Source organism: Corvus brachyrhynchos, unplaced genomic scaffold (assembly GCF_000691975.1).
Source record: "Corvus brachyrhynchos isolate BGI_N302 unplaced genomic scaffold, ASM69197v1 scaffold227, whole genome shotgun sequence".
Taxonomy (NCBI): domain Eukaryota; kingdom Metazoa; phylum Chordata; class Aves; order Passeriformes; family Corvidae; genus Corvus; species Corvus brachyrhynchos.
In genome coordinates, this window is record NW_008239290.1 from 1,711,900 (window position 1) to 1,731,587 (window position 19,688).

The 19,688-nt window shown below is 40.4% G+C and overlaps 1 protein-coding gene across 3 annotated transcripts; it reads right to left on the reverse strand.

The window, feature by feature from the left end:
* Positions 1 to 1,387: 1,387 nt before the first annotated feature.
* TPD52 (tumor protein D52) lies at positions 1,388 to 18,459 on the reverse strand. Of its 3 annotated transcripts, XM_008638445.2 has the most exons (8): positions 17,989 to 18,459; positions 12,857 to 12,972; positions 11,102 to 11,250; positions 10,093 to 10,194; positions 9,034 to 9,060; positions 4,663 to 4,704; positions 3,283 to 3,331; positions 1,388 to 2,861 (listed from the first exon to the last, which is right to left on the reverse strand). In XM_008638445.2, exons 1-8 carry the CDS (start codon positions 18,158 to 18,160, stop codon positions 2,745 to 2,747), a joined length of 774 nt encoding a protein of 257 aa, XP_008636667.1. In that variant the 5' UTR covers positions 18,161 to 18,459; the 3' UTR covers positions 1,388 to 2,744. The 3 variants fall into 3 exon arrangements, with proteins under 3 accessions (XP_008636667.1, XP_008636668.1, XP_008636669.1); XM_008638446.2 differs by lacking the exon at positions 9,034 to 9,060 and having other exon boundaries at positions 17,989 to 18,458; XM_008638447.2 differs by lacking the exons at positions 4,663 to 4,704; positions 9,034 to 9,060 and having other exon boundaries at positions 17,989 to 18,458.
* Between the last annotated feature and the right edge of the window lie 1,229 nt (positions 18,460 to 19,688).

The following is a 19,688-nucleotide window of genomic DNA, read 5'->3' on the forward strand; positions in this document are numbered from 1 at the left end:
GGCGCCATGTTGAGTGAGGGACGGCGGGCGCCGCACCGCCCCCAGGCGACAGCGACGGCATGAGGGGGACAGAGCTGGAGCTGCGCCAGGGAACGGGCGGGTCGCAATCTGGGGGAATTTCTTCACGGCAGAGGTTATTACACATTGCAGTGTGCTGCGCAGGGAGGGGGTGGAGTCACCGTCCCTGGAGGTGTTTAAGGAAGGACTGGACCTGGCACTTCATAGAATAACCTGAGTTGGACGGGACCCACAAGGATCATCGAGTTCAAGCCCTGGTCCTGCACAGGACACCCCAAGAATCACACCATGTGCCCGAGAGCATTGCTTAAACGCTTCGTGAACGCCATCAGGTTTGGTGCTGTGGCCATAGCCCTGGGGAGCCTGTTACAGTGCCCAAACACTCTGCATGAAAAATCTTGTAATACCCAACCTGAACGTCCCCTGACACAACCTTCTGCCATTCCCTTTCGTGCTCCACTTAGTGGCATGGGTCTAGGTGACAAGATGCTGTTTGGTCATAGGTTGGACTCTCTGGTCTCAGAGGTACTTTCCAGCCTAATTGATTCTGTGATTACCACACTAGCCCTGAAAGCAAAGCTTCAGTGGTCACAGCAGCCCCAAGGCCACCTGCACTGAGGAAAGGAAGGTGTGGGCAGAGGAAGGATGCAGCAGAAGCTCCTGGGAGTGTAATAATGTGTTATAATAAAAGGACTGCCATGTGGCCTTAAAAAAATTAAAAGCCTTCCTTCAGAATACAGAAAGCTCAGCTCTGGACTAGATGACCTTTCTCTTTGTCAGTTAGATAAATAAATAAAAGCCCCATCCAGTAAGGATCATGTTCCAGAAGAACCTGTCCTACGTGGTACTGACCCAAAAGAGGAAGAGCTACATTCTCTCTATACCATTCAGTTCTCTGTTCCTTTGTTAAGGCGGAGCTGGCAGGGGCTGAAGGAACATGTCAACCCATTTTCTGAACTTCACGCTGTAACCAGAGCAGTTTAATTTTATGTCGTGGCAGAGCACTGGAACAGGCTGCCCAGGAAGGCCGTGGATTCTCACTCTCTGGAGACATTCAAAACCCACCTGGACACCTTCCTGTGTAACCTGTTCTAGAGGTGACCCTGCCTCGGCAGGCAGTTTGGACTAGATGAACTCCAGAGGTCCCTTATAACCCTAACAATTCTGTGATTTTGTAATTTTATGTAGGCCACTAGAAGGCAACCTAGGCTCAGTCTTCTCTGGAAATGCCAAGCTCAGCCATGTAGATTCCCCCCCGTACTGTGGTATGTATCAGCACTGCTTTGAACCAAACTTACAGGACTGTTTCAATTAGAAATAAAATTTCCTTACTTGTTTACATTATCCTCCATGTTCACAGGACAATAAATTCCTCACATACAGATTTTTATTAAGCTTCTCACATGTAATTAAGCATACATTCTATATCTGACATGCTAGCAAGGTTGTCAGGAGCCAACCTTTTTTCCTCCAGACACCTGTGTCTGCAGTTGAAGTTTCATGGATTTCACACAAATGTAGCAAAACTTGTTTCCAGTTCTAAGCACGGTGATAAAACGTTCTAACCATGTGGCAGAAACACACGAAACACAAGAAATTTGAGGAATACAGCAGACAAAACAAGGTGTAGGAGGACAGATCTTTTAAGAGAGCTATGCTGACTGATGACACTGTGTACCTCTCAAAACAGACTTCTGGAGTCAGGAACAGGGGTGTTGCTTGAGGTACAGGCCTTAAATACATAGAAAAGAGTAAGACAGGGTAGCAGATGTTTTCAGGGTTCAGCCTGCAAGGGAAACAACATTAGGATTTAGGAGCAATTCTCTTGATGACTGAAAAAGAACAACTTCCAGGGTCAGGCTTATTCTTCCAGTCCATGCTTTGTTAGTGTGAATGTGACACCACCACATGTGAATGAAGATGAATCTATTTGTGACTGGTCAAATGTTCAGAAGAGTGTTATCTTACCACAGTGACATCCTGTACAAAAAACAAGACTGAAAATGTTATGGTGACTGAACCAAACCAGCACTATGAGACATCTTGCGTTGGTCAGAAGTTTCCTAGGTGGACAATGCATGGACAGATGGGTAAGTTTTAGATGCTCTGTATTACCTATTCACGCCGGCTGTATGAGGAGCACACTCATAAGACAATACATTCCTACCCATGTGTGATCCTGCTATAACTTGTGTAAAGCCTGCTGAAACTGAAGTCCTTTCTTTAGCTGGGAGTGATCCTTCCTCCTTGTCCAGTCTCCTAGTCCAGTGTCCCTTGCAGGCAACACTCAACTGAAACAATCACAAGGGACCCAAGTAACAAGCTTCAGTTTGGCAGCAGCAGTAGATCGATAAGGATTAAGTTGAGCAGTAGTTACAGATTGAAGAGAAATTATGTATCCACAGTATCTGTACAATATAATTCACTTCTCAAAAGAGGTTTTTTTTTCATTGCTATATTTTAAAGGTTGCCTTCAAATTACAGGTAAGTCCTTTAAATGCTTGAAAGGCATAGAAATTCCCCTTCCCACACAAAACTCCAAACAATGTATTTTAGTTTCAAAAATATTTTGAACCCACAAACAAGCTTGGTATCAGTTAATTGGGTAAAATAACTACGTGCTAAATAAAAGCACATCTGGTGGAAAGAGCGCAGAGAATGTTACAAGTGTGCTTGGTTTTTGCTTGCAGCATCTGGCAGTGGGTAGCAGGACGGAGGTAGAAATCTCAGTGGGTCTCTTCCTCTGTCTGTTCTGCAATAGTTTCTGTGGCACTGGCATTGGCAGCAGAGTTGAGAACTTCTCCAAAGTCTCCCCCGGCAGGTTTGCTTCCTCCAACTTTAGACTAGAAGACAGAGAGAGCCCCAACATAGCACAGTAGTTACTTGGCATGCCAAACATGCTTAACTGTACAAAACCAGTACCTCTGCATGAGTTTAATAACTCTCTTCAACAAAGCAGCTTTTCCAGGTCTGAGAGACCTCCACAATATTCTGAAAACAAATCTGTACGTATCTGGCAGCAAACACTCACCAGCAGATTAGCTCTTCTAAAGGCATCCTCCTGTATGAGGTGCAGGCAGCCCATTATTTTATTTGCAAATCATTAGGCAGAGAAACCACTTCCACAGTACTTAAAAAGTTGTTCATCTAAGCAGCTCTTCAACTATTTACCAGTAACTAAAAAATAGGCTGCCCAGAATCTACTTGAGCCTTTTCTCCACATTCACAGCTCTAGAATCACCAAGGTGTTTTAGTAATTCTTACCTTTAAGTTTTCAACTTTTTCCTCAAAGGATTTGAAAGTAGGAGAATTTCTAGGAAAATAAAAAAAAAGGAAGCACGGAATTAAAACCACATCTAGTTAACCTATAAATATCACAAAACAGGCAGACAGATGAAAATTCCCTGTTTTAAAGATAGCCTAAAAATAGTTTACATCTGGACCCCCCAAGTACTACAAAATTAAAATTCAAACATACTCAAATTGCAAGCTCACTTTCATCTTTGGCAACTAAACACTGTCAGGTCCAGCAACAGGATCCTTCATATCAACATGGAAAGGAGAACTAGCAAGTATTTTAGATTTGGCTTATTATTCCCAGTGATTTCAAACATGTTTCTGGCTTAAAGCACTTGTTCAGAAAAATCTTAGTCCTCACTTCTGGTTAGCCTAATAAATTATTACTGAAGAAAGCTCATCAAAGTTTTTTCACTTTTTATAAGAAAACTCGTTCAGTTTACTTTGCTACATGTTCAATTAATAAAACATGGTTCACAGTGGCATTTTCTGCTAACATGTTAAATTTAAGCAAGACTCCCCCTTGCCTTTAAGTGCCAAAGGCAGCTGTAATTACAAATGGTAAGTTCTGCATACAAAGAGCAGGACAGCTTGGGATTTCCAGTGCTGAGGGCTGGTGTATAATTCATTAGGGTCAGAAGAGTGGCTTAATGCTCCAAATAGCTGTCACTGCCATGTGCAAATTTGTGCAACATTTTGTACACTTTTTCTGCCTTTATGTAGGATGGAAAATGCTTGCCTTCAGTGGACCGGGACTAAGGATTGATGGACTCAAAAATGTATTATATAAATATTAAAGACAAGGGTGTTTTTCAAAAGAAGTCTACAGCTTCCCTTCGCTTGGCGTTTGTGTAGGTCACTCACACTTAGCAGCACTCTTTTCCTTGGGAAAGCACACAGTGATACATGCATCAAACCAGACTCTCGCAGGAGATGGAGGGACACAGTGCCAAGCAAGAGGAGAGAAAAGGCAAGCACCCCAGATCACCAAGAGACTTTTTGTGAAACCACAGGGGCTTTTTTACTCACTTTCATTTTCAAAAACATATGCCAAGCTACTGCCTTTTAAACTTGGAATCACTTAGTAGCATTATATTTTAACAGACAGGGAAAAGCTGTTACAGTTTTCCAAACAGCAGGGAAATGTCACATTCCAGATGTTTGATAACCCCCTCTGTTAAGCAGAAATAAAACAAATTTTATCCTATATGTACAGGAAATCCACTACAAAGCTGGGTGGGGTTTTGGGGTTTTTTTAAAAACTATGTTAGCTGACTTAAGTTCACTTTGACTTGATTCCACACATGAAAATAAATAAACCAAACAGCTGGATTATGCATACATTACCTCATAATAGGCATACTAATTGAATGTTGTATGGAGCGTATACTAAATGCCAGCATTAAGAGAAAAGAAAGCGAAAAGTTAGTTTAAGTATTACATTGAGAAGAAATTGGCTTAGAGAGCTGACTTCTGTAGACTACCTTTGGTAGACAGCCAAACAGTCTTACAGAGTCTTAGATAGTAACTGCTTGGATTTGCTTTCTTAAATTGCTTAGCCATGCACACACACACACAAGTACACCAGAGCAAAAGCTGCAGCAACCTTTTTCTCTTTTAGAAAGATTCGAGTGCCATGCTTCTTAGTACTTGGTTCTGCTTAGCTGCAACAGTCTGTCTACGCCTTGAGCTTCTCAAGCAACAGGAGTCATGCTGCATTTACAGTTTTGCCGATAGCAAGTAGCAAACACTAGAGAGATCAATCAACTAATCTTCCTACTGAAAGAATTATCCCTACCTCCAGAAGGCTTCCATTTCAATTCAGTGTAAGTTTTTTATGCTCATCGATACAAATTATCTACTCATCAATATACATTATCCAACAAAAGCAGACCCATCAGTCAGTATTCAAGGTCAGGTTTATGCTGGAAGCAGGGATAAAGTCCTAGTCCTGTGTTCTGAAATTCATGGAGGATTTCTGTAACCTGCCAGTGTTCCTATACAGTTACTGTTTGTCTAGCAAGAACACACATCTACTCCTAGAAGGTGACTGGATATAGATTAAGGAGCTCCCAAATAACCTCAAGACCTGCCATCAAATTTAGTTCCATATAGAAAATGCCTGTTTACTGTCAATACAAACAAGCCTTATATGTTAAATGTTTCTTATCAAATACCACAACAGTAACTTAGAATTATTACAAGTGATGATCTCAGTTTTTCATACCTATATATGGAATGTCAAAGTTTGTCTAGGCTTTATAACGTCTATTAAGAGAATCCTTTCTAGGCAGTTGCTGGAGGAGGACAGGAGGAAAGGCAGACAACTCTCTCATAAGATGTACCTCCAAACTTTCAATTAGCATCTCAGCACCATCAATGGAAGATACATTCACAGAAGAAAAAAAGTTCTATGTTTATTGCAGAACGAGTTTTAAGAGATTCTTTCTGAGGCTCATCAGTAAAATACCGTGATAGAATAAAACAACACGCACAAAAAGCTCCCCTAAGGTTGGGATCCCTTAAGGCAGATGCACAAATATAGGTTGATTTGTAGTTACAGCATACTAGGAACCAGATACACAAGGCTACAGCAATGTACAGCTATGTTTAATCTATTTCCCCAACCTCATTTCTCCTGTGTTTCATTCTTATGGATGGTCTGGCTTCTACAGGCTTCTCCAGAACACAGAGAAGCTGACTGTCTTCTGGACTGTAATTTATATTCCTCACTGATGTGGATTACTACAAGTTCTGGGCTTTCTACATGGCAGGTTTTATTACAGAACTGCACCGACACTAACTAGTCAATGCTCAGCCAATTCCCCTCACGCTACAAGAAGTTTCTCCCTGAAAGAAGATTAAGGCTAAAGAGGATTAAATACATATATTTACAAACTGTAGAACTGCGCACTATGAAAAACAACCTATAGTGTATTGCAGATATTTTAACAGGTGTCTACACAAGTTTCATTTAATCTCAGAAATCATTTAATAAAAGAACTATTCATGCATTCATGACGAATTTACTTGCCATTGTACATCACATTTCTGTATACACTCAGTATCCATTTTGCAAAATGACACCATAAAGTATTATATAGTTTTATCACACAATGATCTGGTTTGCAAAAGAACTGAATTAGATAAATGCAGTTGATTATTTTTTTAACATAAATCACCTGTTCTTCAAATAGTGCAAAGAGGCACAGTTAAGCCTTGAACAGCTTTATAAAGAAAAGAACTTGTATTTCTTTTCCCAAATAACAATGCCACACTAAAGCATTCACTGAACTAGGCCATCAAGTTGGGCAGTTTGAAAAAGAGAAGCCCTCTTTGCAATGCTCAAAAGCAAATCCCTAGCTTAAAAAAGACAGTAAATAAAAAAGGCACAGCAAGCTGCTCTCCAGTCTTTTCCATATTTTGCATTGCATTAAAGTTTTATTATCCTTTACACAATAATTTTTTAAAGCTACTCCTTTGCATAACATTTTGAAAAGGCATAAGGAGGTGTGCCAGTCCCTGCCTAGAAAACACAGCCTAACATACACAGTAGCTAGTTACTTTTGTTAGTAGTTAAATTTCCAGCTGATATGCTGGTAAGTTATAGTATATAGGAATCCAAGATCATCGATCAGACTTCTAAAGCAAACAAAGAAAGTTATTCTGCAATCCCAGAGCAAGGCAAAGATGGACTTTCCTTCATTATATGGATGCAGAGCAGGAGGAGCCAAGTGCAAAGTCAGGACTGCTCAGAAGCTACATCTTGGTACTACTATTGTTTTGCACAGAATACTGATGTTGCCTACACAAGGAAGGTTAGCTCATCAAAACTTCAACAAATTCTTACAAAGAGAATAAAGGTATTAAGAGAAACCTGAGAAGGAACAACGTTCATTTTCATCATAAAGAGCAGAGGAAACAAATACAAAAAGGAAGCAAAAATATACTGACATTGCACTACCAGTTCTCCCTTCCTCTCCATTTCAGTAGTTTCCAAAATCACAGCTCCAGTAGCTGCCTCACTCCCTTTTGCAGCTCCCTATTAAATCACTTTGCAGCGCACGAATGAAAACCTGCATGTGATGTTTGCTGCATGGAATATGTAGAAATAGTCCAACATGGAAGAAATCACATCATTACAGCTGAGAAGTACCTCAACTAAAACAATGCAAGGGAAAGTGAAGCCACAATGAAGCCAATGTAAGAGTTTAAGAATAAAAATGCACCTGCATATTCAGTATTGGTTCAAATAAGTAACAGGCCCATCAGCTATCATTTCCAGGACAGAATTTAGGCATCTAAACCTTTCTGAAGCTCAGATTTGCCCTTGAGTAGTCATATAACCTCAGGACCTGAATTCACTGGCTGAATTCCAGATGAATTCAGTTCTTATGAAAAACAAAACAACTTAAAGGCTTTTAATCTCTTGTTTCAAGTGCAACTAAGATCTTCAACAGCACTAATTCTTCACACTTTTGTTTTCTAAACCCAGCTACTCCTGAATTTATAACAATACTTTGCATTTCCATTGCCATGATTCTCCCTGAGCAGCACACCAACAGTGCAGACTTCTCTGGTACTGTTACATTCCCTCCCAGTGGCCCAGTTTCTGATAAAGAGTACTCAACACCCACAGAGCCACTAACTGGAGTAATTAGGACACTCTTAAGGTATTCCTGAAGTGGAAAACAGCTCTGAGTCTGTGCTTGTCCTTGTCCAGTGCAATAGTCTAATACTAATTGGGGAACACCATAGTCTTAAGGTAGAAAAGTGACTCCTGTTAAGTGAGCAGCTGAGCTCTGCATCAAAGCTAACAGAGAAGTCTTCCAGGTTCCCATTGTCTCACTGATGCTAAAGGGGACATATTTCAGACTGGCTGCTATTCTCATACCTGATCAAACTGAGCTCACTTCAGAGTCTGAGTTCTCATCCTGTGATCATCCTTCTCATCCTGAGCATCCTGTGCCTCTGCCCATCTCCTCCCCTGGGACAACAGCTCCCAGTTAGTACTCTAGGAGCCAGATCCCAACATCTTTGTAGAGATTCTACTGCTGTCTTTAGCTCCTTAGTGGGGGAGTACAGAAAAGATTAAGTCAGGCTCAGGTGTGCATAGATGGGCTGAGAGGCAATGGACAGAAGTTGTTACACAGGATTTTTAACTGCTGAAAACACTGAGTATTTGCTTAGATCAAAGGCAATGTAGATGAAGTAACTAAAATACTGGCGCTGCTAAAGTAATCAACTCAAGGACTGTTTCACTGGACAAACTATGAACAAAGAATGTACAAACTATTTTACATTTAGACTCTAGTAATTTAGTTAGAGTCACAATGCTGAACAGCCATTGTAATAGACACAAAAAGGGGGAAATCTCTATGCTCTGCCATGGCACAAACATTGTACAGACAAAGGAGGAATCCTGCATGCCATTGACCTCAACACCATATTCTGTCTCTTGACAAAAAACCTTGCAGAATCATTTTAGTGGGTTTCTTTCCCACAAGGAAGAGAGACTAATTAATTATTATGTATACTCAAGATTTCATGTTCTAAGATAGTTACCAGGTGAACATGAAGAAACACCTTCCCTGACATTAACTAACACTGGAGAAAAGAAGAAATTACCTTTTACAGACAAAACTTTAATTAAAAATTTTAATGGAGACAGTCTGACTACATGCTTAGTTTCAGAAGCAATTCTTGTGCCCACCTTACCTAAAGGAATGTGAAAATGCCTGTAGTCTGCACAATGCCAGAGTAAGCATTAAAGAGAGAAAGGAAGTTCTGATAAATCTGAAGAAAAATAAGTAACTGTGTAGCTGTACTCAAAGTGTTTACTCACTAGACTTCAAAAAGCAAGAGGTTAATGGCATCACTTTCGAACGGCTGATTTTATTACACTGCTTCCAAAGCAGCAATATTCTGTGAGAACGTGTGAATTTCTATTTGCCCAATAATTGAAAAATAAGTTTAAAAACAACAAATTACCTGTGGAGATGAATAATTGTATAGGCTCCAATACTAAGAATTATATAATCAAGGAATTGTAGGTTGAGCATCTGATTGTATTGCATCCAGCAGGACTTTTGCAAGCAGCTCAATATGGTTCTAAAAATGACTGTCAGACTTACCTAATGTGTATGAAGGGCTGTGTCATTTGGCACAAAGTCAAAACATGTTGCATGCCAACAGTAGTTAAGAATTAAAAAGTGCCAACAGTCTCTTTAAAATGTAATAAAATCAAGCCACTTCTATGAGGCAGAACAGCTTAGAAATAAATAAATCACACCTGGAAGGAATCGACACACAAAACAAAAAACCCAAACAAACAAACAATCAAATAAAAACCAAAAATAACAACCAAAAAAAAAGCCAAACAAGAAAATACAAAAAGTTAAAGATACTACTTGTTTAAATATAATATTCCACAAGCTGAGAAAGAGAGCAGAAATGCTAGTGCTATGTATATCCCACAGAGGCAGGCAGAGACTGCCACCTGCAATCACACCAGAAAAGTAAGAGCAGCAGGGGAGGTAGTAGCACACATTGCTTCTCTCGCCTACGTAAAATACACACCACAGAACTGCTCAGCATCAGTGAGGACATACAAGCAGATTTTGCAGCAAGTCTCTTACCTCCCCTAAAACAGTTGCTGAAGGCTCTGGATAGATTAGCTTTTAAAAGCACTAGGTATGTTAATAGCATAAATTTATTGCAGTGATTACCCACTTAAATAAAAAATGCAATTACTTGGGAAAAGGTAAAGAAACCTACCTGACATCTTCAAATTTCTTGGTTATGACTGAACCAACAGAAGAAAAAGCAGCAGAAGCCTTCTGACCAGCCTGAGACAGGGTTTCTGATGTTCTCTTGTATCTGCATTCAAAAAAACCATTTAGTTTTTAGTTATTTTAATAGAACACATAAGGAACCTTTTAGTGTGTGTGTATATTCATATCAAATGCAGAGGTACACTTCAGCTTTTGGGTCTAATGGAAAACCTGCTTAAGGCATTATTTTGAGCCTTTGCAGTCCCTTCTGGCTACAGCATCTCTGCCACCTCTGACTTCAGACCTGGTTCACCAACATGCAACTACACTACCCCACCCCTAGAACAGATGCTATCTGCTATTGTAGGATTTAGTAAAATATAAAGTAAACTCACACAGAAAACACCCCAATCAACAAAAAAAAAAAAAACCAAACTCAAAAAACACAAAAGAAAACAAAACACCAAAAAACAACACTATGTGCACACACACTGAAAAAGGTCTATTTTTTGTGCCGAGTGTCTAAATTCTTGTACCACACAGTTCTGTCAATAAAATTCACCATAAAAAGTTTGAGGTACATCTTGTTACATTCTGTGTAGTCATTAGTTGCAGAAGGTAGCTTGCTCTAGACCTTAAGCTAACACTTGTGTTTGGCAAGAACAGTAACTGTGACTTCATACTCTTCCTGCATGGGCTCAGTTTACAACAATTTCTGAGGGTGGAAAAGAAGGATATTCTGTTGGACTTAGGACACCTTGGTATCTCAGATCTAGCAGACAAAAAAAATGTGTTAGAATAGCCCATATTTTGGTCATTCTTCCTTCACATGAGATATGGCTAGCAGTGTTCTTCTTTAAAAAAATAATCTGTGTTAATTTACCCAGAGAAGTTTTAATATAACTTAATTTTGTGTTATTTATACTCATTTCACAAGAACAGAGTGTTTAGACATGACACAAGATCTAAACAGTTTTCAACAGTCTAAACAATCATGATAAGCTGGTACATACGCTGTGGTTGATGTAACGTCCTGCCAGCTTTTGGTAATGTTCTGCCTTAGTTCCTGTAGTGAGTTAATTCCCAGCTTTCTCTTGATTTCTACTAGATGCTTCTCTTTGGCAGCTAGCACTTGTGAGAGCGTCTGGATTTCCTCTTCCACCTGTGGCAGGAGAGTTGTTAAAAAGTGGTAAACAGTTAACAAGCAATATACCCAACCATTTAACTATGTATTTCTTTTAAAGCGTCTAGTAGACATCAGTAATGGGAGGGCTAACAGAGGTTTTTAACATTGCCTCACAGTCATTCCTAAATACAAAAAGAGAAATGCAACATAGATTACAAGAGCTAGTGAGAAAGTAAACTACCTGCAGCTAGCTCTGTTACAGGAATATGTACGAGGAAGTTGCTAACTAGAAGACTGTAGAGTTAGAAATCATTACAGGTTGAAGATTAGTCAACCCGAGACAATGGCCAAGCCTGTATTCTACTTCCACATCAGAAGAGATACCAGTGTGTGACCAGTATCAGGAAGCTGAGCATTTCTGATCCATACACAAATTTTGTCTCCTTGCTTCACCAGAAGGGTCCTTTTGTGGCTTAAGCCAGCACCTGTTGACTGGATCCAGCCACAGGAGTGCCTTCTCCAGAGCAGGTGTGGAAATGGTGACAGACTGAGCAGTCAAAACCCACACAAACATAAAACACACAGCACCTGCTCTGTAACTAGAAAACCATATTGTTTGTGTATTTCCTTCTTTATTCAGATGGTCACTTAAGCTTCTCCTAGAAGCATGACCAGAGATGTCAGCACAGTTCTACAGTGCCATTCTGTAAGCTATATAGAAGTGACAGAGGCACTAAAGCCATGTGTACAAAGGCAAGGGCATACCTCCAATCCTGCTTCCTCATCCAGGAAAGATCACCCTAGTTTAGAGTATTAGGCTGCCCACTCATTTAAGCTCCTTACAGCTCCTCATTGTACTCCTTACAGTATCTTCAGTGCACCTTTGTTTTGGATATCTGTCCGAAGTCCAGTGTGACATATCCTAGCAGGACCAGCCTACCCTCACTATCTTTGGCATGAAATGATACTCAGGACTGCCAAATACAAGAATGTATTACATGTGCTTACTTCACAGCTAACCTTTGTTCGCCAACCTTAGGCTTAAGTTAGTGTCTTTCATAATGGTCCTAAAGTCCCACAGAGCTATTAAAGAAAAAAGACTGGCTACTTAACAAAGCTTGACTTTGGCATGTATCAGGCTTGAATATTTGCATGTCTGTCCTTCAAAGAATGCTACTTTTTCTCACTCTTAAAAATATTCTGTTATGGACAAGAATAGTAACATGGTTAGACACTAGCAATACAGTGCCTACACAGATACTACTACAAAGCATTCTTCATGAAAGAAACAGCTTTAGCTACTCCACACCAGTTGAGACAAAACTTGGGGTTTGGCTTCCAACCACGTTCTCTTTGACTGCTTATTTACCCCTTTCTCACTCGAGAAAAAAATTAAAAGGTTAGGTATTTATGTATCTTGGTTTAAGATCTGTACATTCAGCACTCACAGCTGAATTTCCCATCACTAGAACTGGCTGTTCTTTTCTCCTTGACACCCTTCCTTTCTGTGCAATACACAGAAGTGCCAGCTTTAGACACTCACAGAATAACTATGCAAAGCATTAACTGTATGTTCAAAGATAACATTATTCCAGATTTTCATTATCAAAACAAGTTTAAGAGCTATTTGCAAAAGAATTACCTTGGCAAGCTCTTTTCTTAGCTCATCCTGTTCTTCTTCTGAGAGTGTTTCTGCCATACCGACTGTAGCAGCAGCATCCTCTCCAACCTCAGGTATGGAGTCACTCCTCAGCAGCCCTTGAGATGAATAAAAGTTATTCAGATTATCACGTCTGCCAAGCAGCAGCTAACATTAGCACACAGCTCTTTTGTGCCAGTGCACAAAAAAAACTTGTGAGAGAACACCAAAGTCATGCTTCCCAACTACAGGGAGGAAACCAAAGGCATTTTATATTTCATTCTATCAAGCTGTATTAAAACTCAATATACTGACAACTGCTGCACTAATAGGAGACTGGAAACCTGTTAAGAATAACACATCCCACTACTCTGTGAGAGAAACCAAGGCGCAGAATGCTACGTCCCAACCAGTGTTTCCTACACAACCCTGCCCAGGAGCCTGTGCACACTCTGGTATCTCATCCATCTGGCACAGAAACTCCAGAAGCACTGGAGATGCTCAAGGCCAATGCAGAGGCTCCCTCCTTTACTAGTCTCCGGATCAGATTTAAAAGTGTCCATTCTGAGCACACTGGGTGCAGCCACGAGCAAGGTTAACAACAGTGGAGAAAACTACTGCACTGCAAGTATGAACTCTTCCTCTGTACCCTGCTTGACCTCTCTGTCCCTAGTAACTGGGACCACTGTGGCTAGAAGGTTGCAGGTATCATGGAACTAGAAGTAAACTGCTGGTTTACATCTGGACCTTAAGACAGATGGGAAGCCCAGAGACAGAGCTCAGGAACAAAAGGCTGTTGCTTCAAAGCAGGGGACTGCTGAGAAGGGACTGATAACAATGTGCATCCACTCATACTGCTGCCTCTTCCCCTTCCAAATCCAGAAACCAATACTCTGCTAAATTCCTATAGAAAACACAAATATCCCTATGATCTTCCTCAACTTTTGCTTTCAGGGCTTCAGGGAAAAGAAGGAGGATGATATTATTTGTATTACTTTGATGCACTCACTCTAACGATTCATCTTTTCTTAGTCCTTAGTTCTTGCAGTAAGATAATTTTAAACACCTTTTAATGCAACAAAATTTCCAGCAAAAGATTTCCCATTTTGAATCTTTGTAGCTGACACTTAAACATAAAGTTTGCCAAAATCAAGGAATTCTGTTCTAAATGCAGAGAGGCCAGGTTGCAGGGAGACTGCATGCTGGGATGGTTGTGGATTCCCAGAACTAATTCTCTATGCAAGAGGTAAAACAGCTTTACAGATAATAAAAAAAGAAGCTAAATAAAAATCTTAAAATACAAGATGAAATAAATCAGGATTGTTTGTTAATAAGGAGCGAGGAAGAGTGTGTGTAAATACGTACATAAATACATCATTCATCTAAGTTGAAGACACATTAAGTAACATTTCCTATTAATCACTATAGTAATTAACCATCCAACCAATAAAATTCCATTCTCATTTCAGCAGCTTCTGCTGGCACTCCATACTATCCTTTGGTCTGGGAATCAAAAACTCATTAATCACCACTATGATTTTGCTGTGAGGTTTCATATCAAACAGCTACATCACAATCAGCTGAAAAGTCAGAGGGAAAAAAGATTCTGTGAGTCTGTAATTAGTTGTAGGCATTCTATAAAACAGGCTCCTAGCAGCTGTCAAGCCAAAAAAAAGAAGAAACTTTGTTCTTGATCAAATTACTGAACTCAGGTAAAGCTCAGTTCCTCAAATTCTTTCCAATACAACTCAGTATGTCGTCTGCCTGTATTTGTGTCCCGAACACTTGCCTTCTAGAAGCACACTGCTACATGGACAGAACTTTTGTAAATGCTGTTACCTGTCACCACAGAGTGCACTGAGAAGGAAGCCTACAGAAAGAAAATTAAACCTCATTCTGCATTTATTCATGAGATCTGTGCCACGTTTTCCCTGAGATTTACATGTGTCTTCTACACAATCATAATGTAGGTCCTGTGAGTTTCCCAATACGCTATTTTCTGTCAGTTCTTTGAGCAAGAACTTCGAAGTTCTAATGCCCAAACCAAAGCACAGCACTACAGCACCTCAAACAAAGGATTATGGCTCATGTCTCACAATCGGATGGATAACTTTTGTTTTATACATCAACATATTTCCTTAATAGTTAAGAATGCCACACCTTTTCTGTCAAATAGTTATTTAACCTCTTAATTACATAAACCTACCCTGAAGGAAAACTAACAATTTGAACTGCATTTCTCCCTGATACCCTACAACTCCCCTGTATGTTCACCTACGACTCCTGACCTTGCTCTCATCTGCGGCCCTTCGGGGACCACCTGCTTGCCATCACAAAGCCATTTCAGAAAGTTTGCAAGTACCACGCTGGCTCCAAGAGCATTAGCACAACCAGCTGAAAGTCTGTTCAATCTGATCATGAGGAGTCATCTGGATTAAATCACCAAAAATAGATCAAGTGAATCCACCGGTAGGAAAACGTGCTGGATTGTCTCCTGCAGCAACAGCTTCTGTCTGGGGAATGTACCTTCTCTTTTGAAAACTCATTTTTTAAGATTGTTCTCCTTCTCGCCTACCAAATGGAATTTAAAGCACAATGCTAAGAAGCAAGGGAATGATAACTCCTCCCCTTCACATTCCTAGAGTTTTTAGGGAAACGGGAAATCACTGCTACTCAGAGTGCTCCATACCTCACCCTGCACATCTGACCATGCCTTCCTCTCCTCGCCTCCTGATTCCCTCCCATTTACTACTTTTTTGAGCTCCACATGAAGTATGCTAATGATTTCCCATCACTCTTCATTCTGGCACCTCCACTCTCTCTCCCTGTCACTGCTCATCTCCCTGTTTGCTTTGCTCCTATTCCTCAGTTCAATACCTACAGGACACAGGGTTCATCCATGCTATGGGTAAGGCTGTGCTGGGCCGTCTGACCAAGGAGCAGTTGTCTACACAGCTAGCAACCCACAGACCTCCACAATGGGGTGGCTACAACACAAATGTATCCCATAAACTAGGCCTGACAGCCAATAGGATCCTGGCTTTGAAAAAGCTTCCTAAGGAGACGTGCACAGCCCATCTTAGATCTTTCTATGGGGTGTAGGGCAAGAAACCAGGAAATCAGTAGTCAGCCAACAGATGGAAATGCTTTGACTCAAACTATTACTAAGAGACTATTTCTCATTTGTGGTCTTTTCTTGCCAACAGGACTGTTGCTATTATTATTTTAAATTGTTATGTAAAATCATTATTACTTTCAACTTGTTACCTTTTGTTATCTTAGTTGTCTTGCATCATTAGAGTTGTGAAGGACTTAAAATTCAGTCATTTGGTACTCTGTTATAACCAAGTTTAACTGAACATTTCATGTCTCTTAAACAGAATAAAAAATCTATTTGGGGGAAAATATTGTAAAGACTTAGATAGCATTGAGAAAACTTACCTAGCTTTAAGGTCAGTTTTTAGGTCTGTATTTCTAAGATTAACATATTATCCCAGCAGTTTATTAGATCTACTTAAATGAACCAAATAAAGACACGAGCAAGTTAGTTGATTAGGACTTCATGGATCACAATCAGGGAAATGGCACTTAAGTCCCTATTATTCTGCCAGGGTAGGCAAAGCATCAGAGTAATTCAATTAACACTCAGCTTTTCTGATTTGGGGTTTGCTTTGGCCAGTTTCAATCCAAGTTCATGCTCTATTTTGACCAGAAATTCCTACCTCCCTGGCCTGAATTCAGAGATCAGCAGCAAACAGGAGCAGTTTAAGGAAGTATTTGTCATTTCAGATGAGCAGCCTTGGGGTGGGGGCGGGTTGACCTCCACAAAGCTTTTTTTTACACTGACATGTTCTGCATGCGACACTCAGAATGAGCATTGTGGTTATCACTATACAGTTGGCAAAGCTAAAGAAAAAAGGTTCTTGTTATAGCTCAGGAGAACAAGCTGTTGCTAGGTTATAAGACCACTCCAACATTTGAGTAACATACAGTACTACAGAGCATATTTATTCTTCAGTATATAAGAAAGATCAGATTTAAGTGCTTCCCATTTATCTCAGTGAAGAAGCCAAAGTGAGACATATTTCTTCAACCTGGGGGGAGCAAATTCTTGAGCTTTTTCCAAATGCTAATTAGATATTCATTCAAAGCAAATGAAAAAGAAAACAAAGCCCAGCAAAGGCTGGTGGTAATGGTGATGCATCATCACCTGACACAGAGAGATGCTTCCCCTCTCCTTTAGAAGAGCTGGGAGATGCAGTAATTGCAGAAGTGAAAGCTGACCAGTATTTCCCAGTAGCCCCTGGCTCATCAAGTTCACAGAGAGGGTTGTTACAGTTCACACAGAGGTTCCCCAAGAGATGCATGTTTCTTTAAAATTTTAAGTAACAAGCCCATCAAAAAAAAAAGTTAACACCTGTGTAACTTTGTTTTGCCATTCTTGAAGTAGGTCTAAGATTTCTTTATTTAAAATCACTTTAGAAAATCACATCTGGCAGCAAGGAAGGGAAAGGAATGACAGTAAAACCAGACTAAGATGTGTTGGGAGGCACAGCTATAGGTGTTCTGTACAACAGAACAGGTTACCAGCTAGAAACTCATAGGGTTAAGCACTAGACAGATGCCACTGCAGCACAGCACAGGGCAGCCCCAGTGAAGTTAGTATCTGCAGGTGGAAGGTTTGAAGCATTTTAAATGCTAGGTAGAATGGAGTAAAGGTTTTAGAGGGCATTTTTGTTAATCAGTGAGATTTTCAGTATTATGGCAAAATCAGACTTTAGACTATCCAGAGCTCTGAAGTCCTAGTAAAAATGCAATTTCTACCTCCCCCCTCAATAAATCTAATAGTCAAACTAGGCAAATTATTCCAATCTTGAAGAAGTTGCCGGTTTTGTTCCTAATTGTTTCTGCCACTTCATTTTCCCTCAAAATGCCTTTCTACTGAAGAAATAACAAATAATGTAAAGCTGGTAAATGCCTAACACATGAGATATTACCTACACAACACACTGAAGCTAATACACTTACGAAAACTAACAGAAGGCCAACTTTCATAGATTTTTGAGAAGTTTTACAGATACTAATTGCTAAGCATTTCATGTAGAGATTTTAAGAAAGGAAGAGAAGGAAGTTACCAGACTTTGTCAGTGTAGGTGATCCAGGTGGAGAAAGGTTTATGCTAGGCGACAAGTAAAGATAATTTCTGTTCACTCCAGCATTGAAATCAAAGGGCGATTTGTAATCCTCATATAGATCCATGCCAGACAGTTCAGAGCGCGCAGCCATCCTCCTTTTCCACCAAAGCATTCATCTTTGAATGGTGACCCAGACAGCAGGATTCAGAAACCCTCCATTTCTTCACATGACACTCACTGTGCCTCCTCAGAGAATTCAGCTCTGCTACATATGATAGAGCCGTCTAGCAAGTGATTTCTTAGCCATCTTGTAGCTGCTGCTGTTTACATGGCACAAAGTTACGTTCCTGTAAATTTGTAACTGAGACTGTACTTAAACAGACCGTTCCTTTAACAAACATTCACAGTGCACCACTCATGGCTTCTGCAAGAGCCTTGGTGCTCTGCAGAACTGCATCAACTATTTTCAATCGTTTAAATAAAAAAAGGTCAGCTGACTGCAGCTACACCAGGATATCCTTAATCTTCTAGGACACAAAGGGATTACTAGCCGTAATCTATCCTATATACCATCTGTGTTGGACTTTTTCCTCTGATTAATGGAAAATTCTGCGTGCATAGCTACTTCTCCAGCTGCTTCCACCAGTGTAATAACCACTAGTGAGAACACAGTCTCTGCTGCCCAGGTATCACACTGTAGTGTGAGTTCAGAATAGGAGAGAGCAGCACTCCTCTCTGAAGGCTGGGCTATAAACACCACCTAGGTTTATTGATGAACGTTCTAATGTGCATTACGATTTTTGCTCATGAGGCTAAATATATCTGGGTCTGATGAGTTTTGAGGGTTGGTTTTTTTTTGGGGGGGGGGGGTGGTGGTATTAAATATTTACGAAGTGCACTGCCCTATGTCCTTGGTGCTTCAACCAGCATTGTTTAGAGCAGCCAGTAATGGCAGGAACCGGTAATGCATCGCCTGAAATGTATTTATGTTTTGACACATATACCATAAAGAAAGATCAACTTACATAAGCCATCTGACTTCATGCCAGGCCTTTAAGATTCAACCCTGGGAAGCAGAACTGCTTCTTACCTAAAAGAGGCACTCAGCACAGCTTTGCAGCACTTCACTACTTACTTTTTTTTTTTTTTTTTTTTTTATTTCAAGATCAGCTTCTTTCACTGAAAACACAAGCTTACTAGCAATGTAGATCACCTTTCTAGCTAAGCAATACTTCCTCCCAAACCCCACACCTTCACCTGGGATCCTCACTGCAGTCTGCACACAGAGGAGCATAATCAAATGGAAGTTAATCTTTTCCTGCACGGTAAGGACAGAGCTGATCAGACATTATTCCAGAGAAGTGAAGGAGCCTTGAAGCATACCAAAGTCAAATCTGAGCAAAGTATTCCCCGGGCATATGAGAAGAAAGCACATCCCTTCTGGAATTTTAACTTCCCATTTCCACTGCAGTCAGTCAGTGGGCACAGGAACAGACCTTACAGCTAATTAAAGAGCAGCTCCTTTAGGCTACAGACCTCCATTTGCTTCTGGTGCAGAGTACCTGCAGGCTCACAACAATGAGAGTTGCTGGAGCCTGAAACACAGGCCTCTGCTATTTTCCAAACCCACTGAAAAGAAGAAAATAGAATCTCCCTTTGCATTTCTGACACATGGCTGTGACGTGTGCCAGAAATACTGC

Coding starts and splice junctions, on each gene's coding strand:
- TPD52 (XM_008638445.2), bottom strand. CDS start 18,160: ATGCTTTGGTGGAAAAGGAGGATGGCTGCGCGCTCTGAACTGTCTGGC. Junction 11,251..12,856: donor TAAGAAAAGAGCTTGCCAAG/GTAATTCTTTTG, acceptor CTCCTGCCACAG/GTGGAAGAGGAAATCCAGAC. Junction 9,061..10,092: donor AAGAAATTTGAAGATGTCAG/GTAGGTTTCTTT, acceptor GGCATTGTGCAG/ACTACAGGCATTTTCACATT.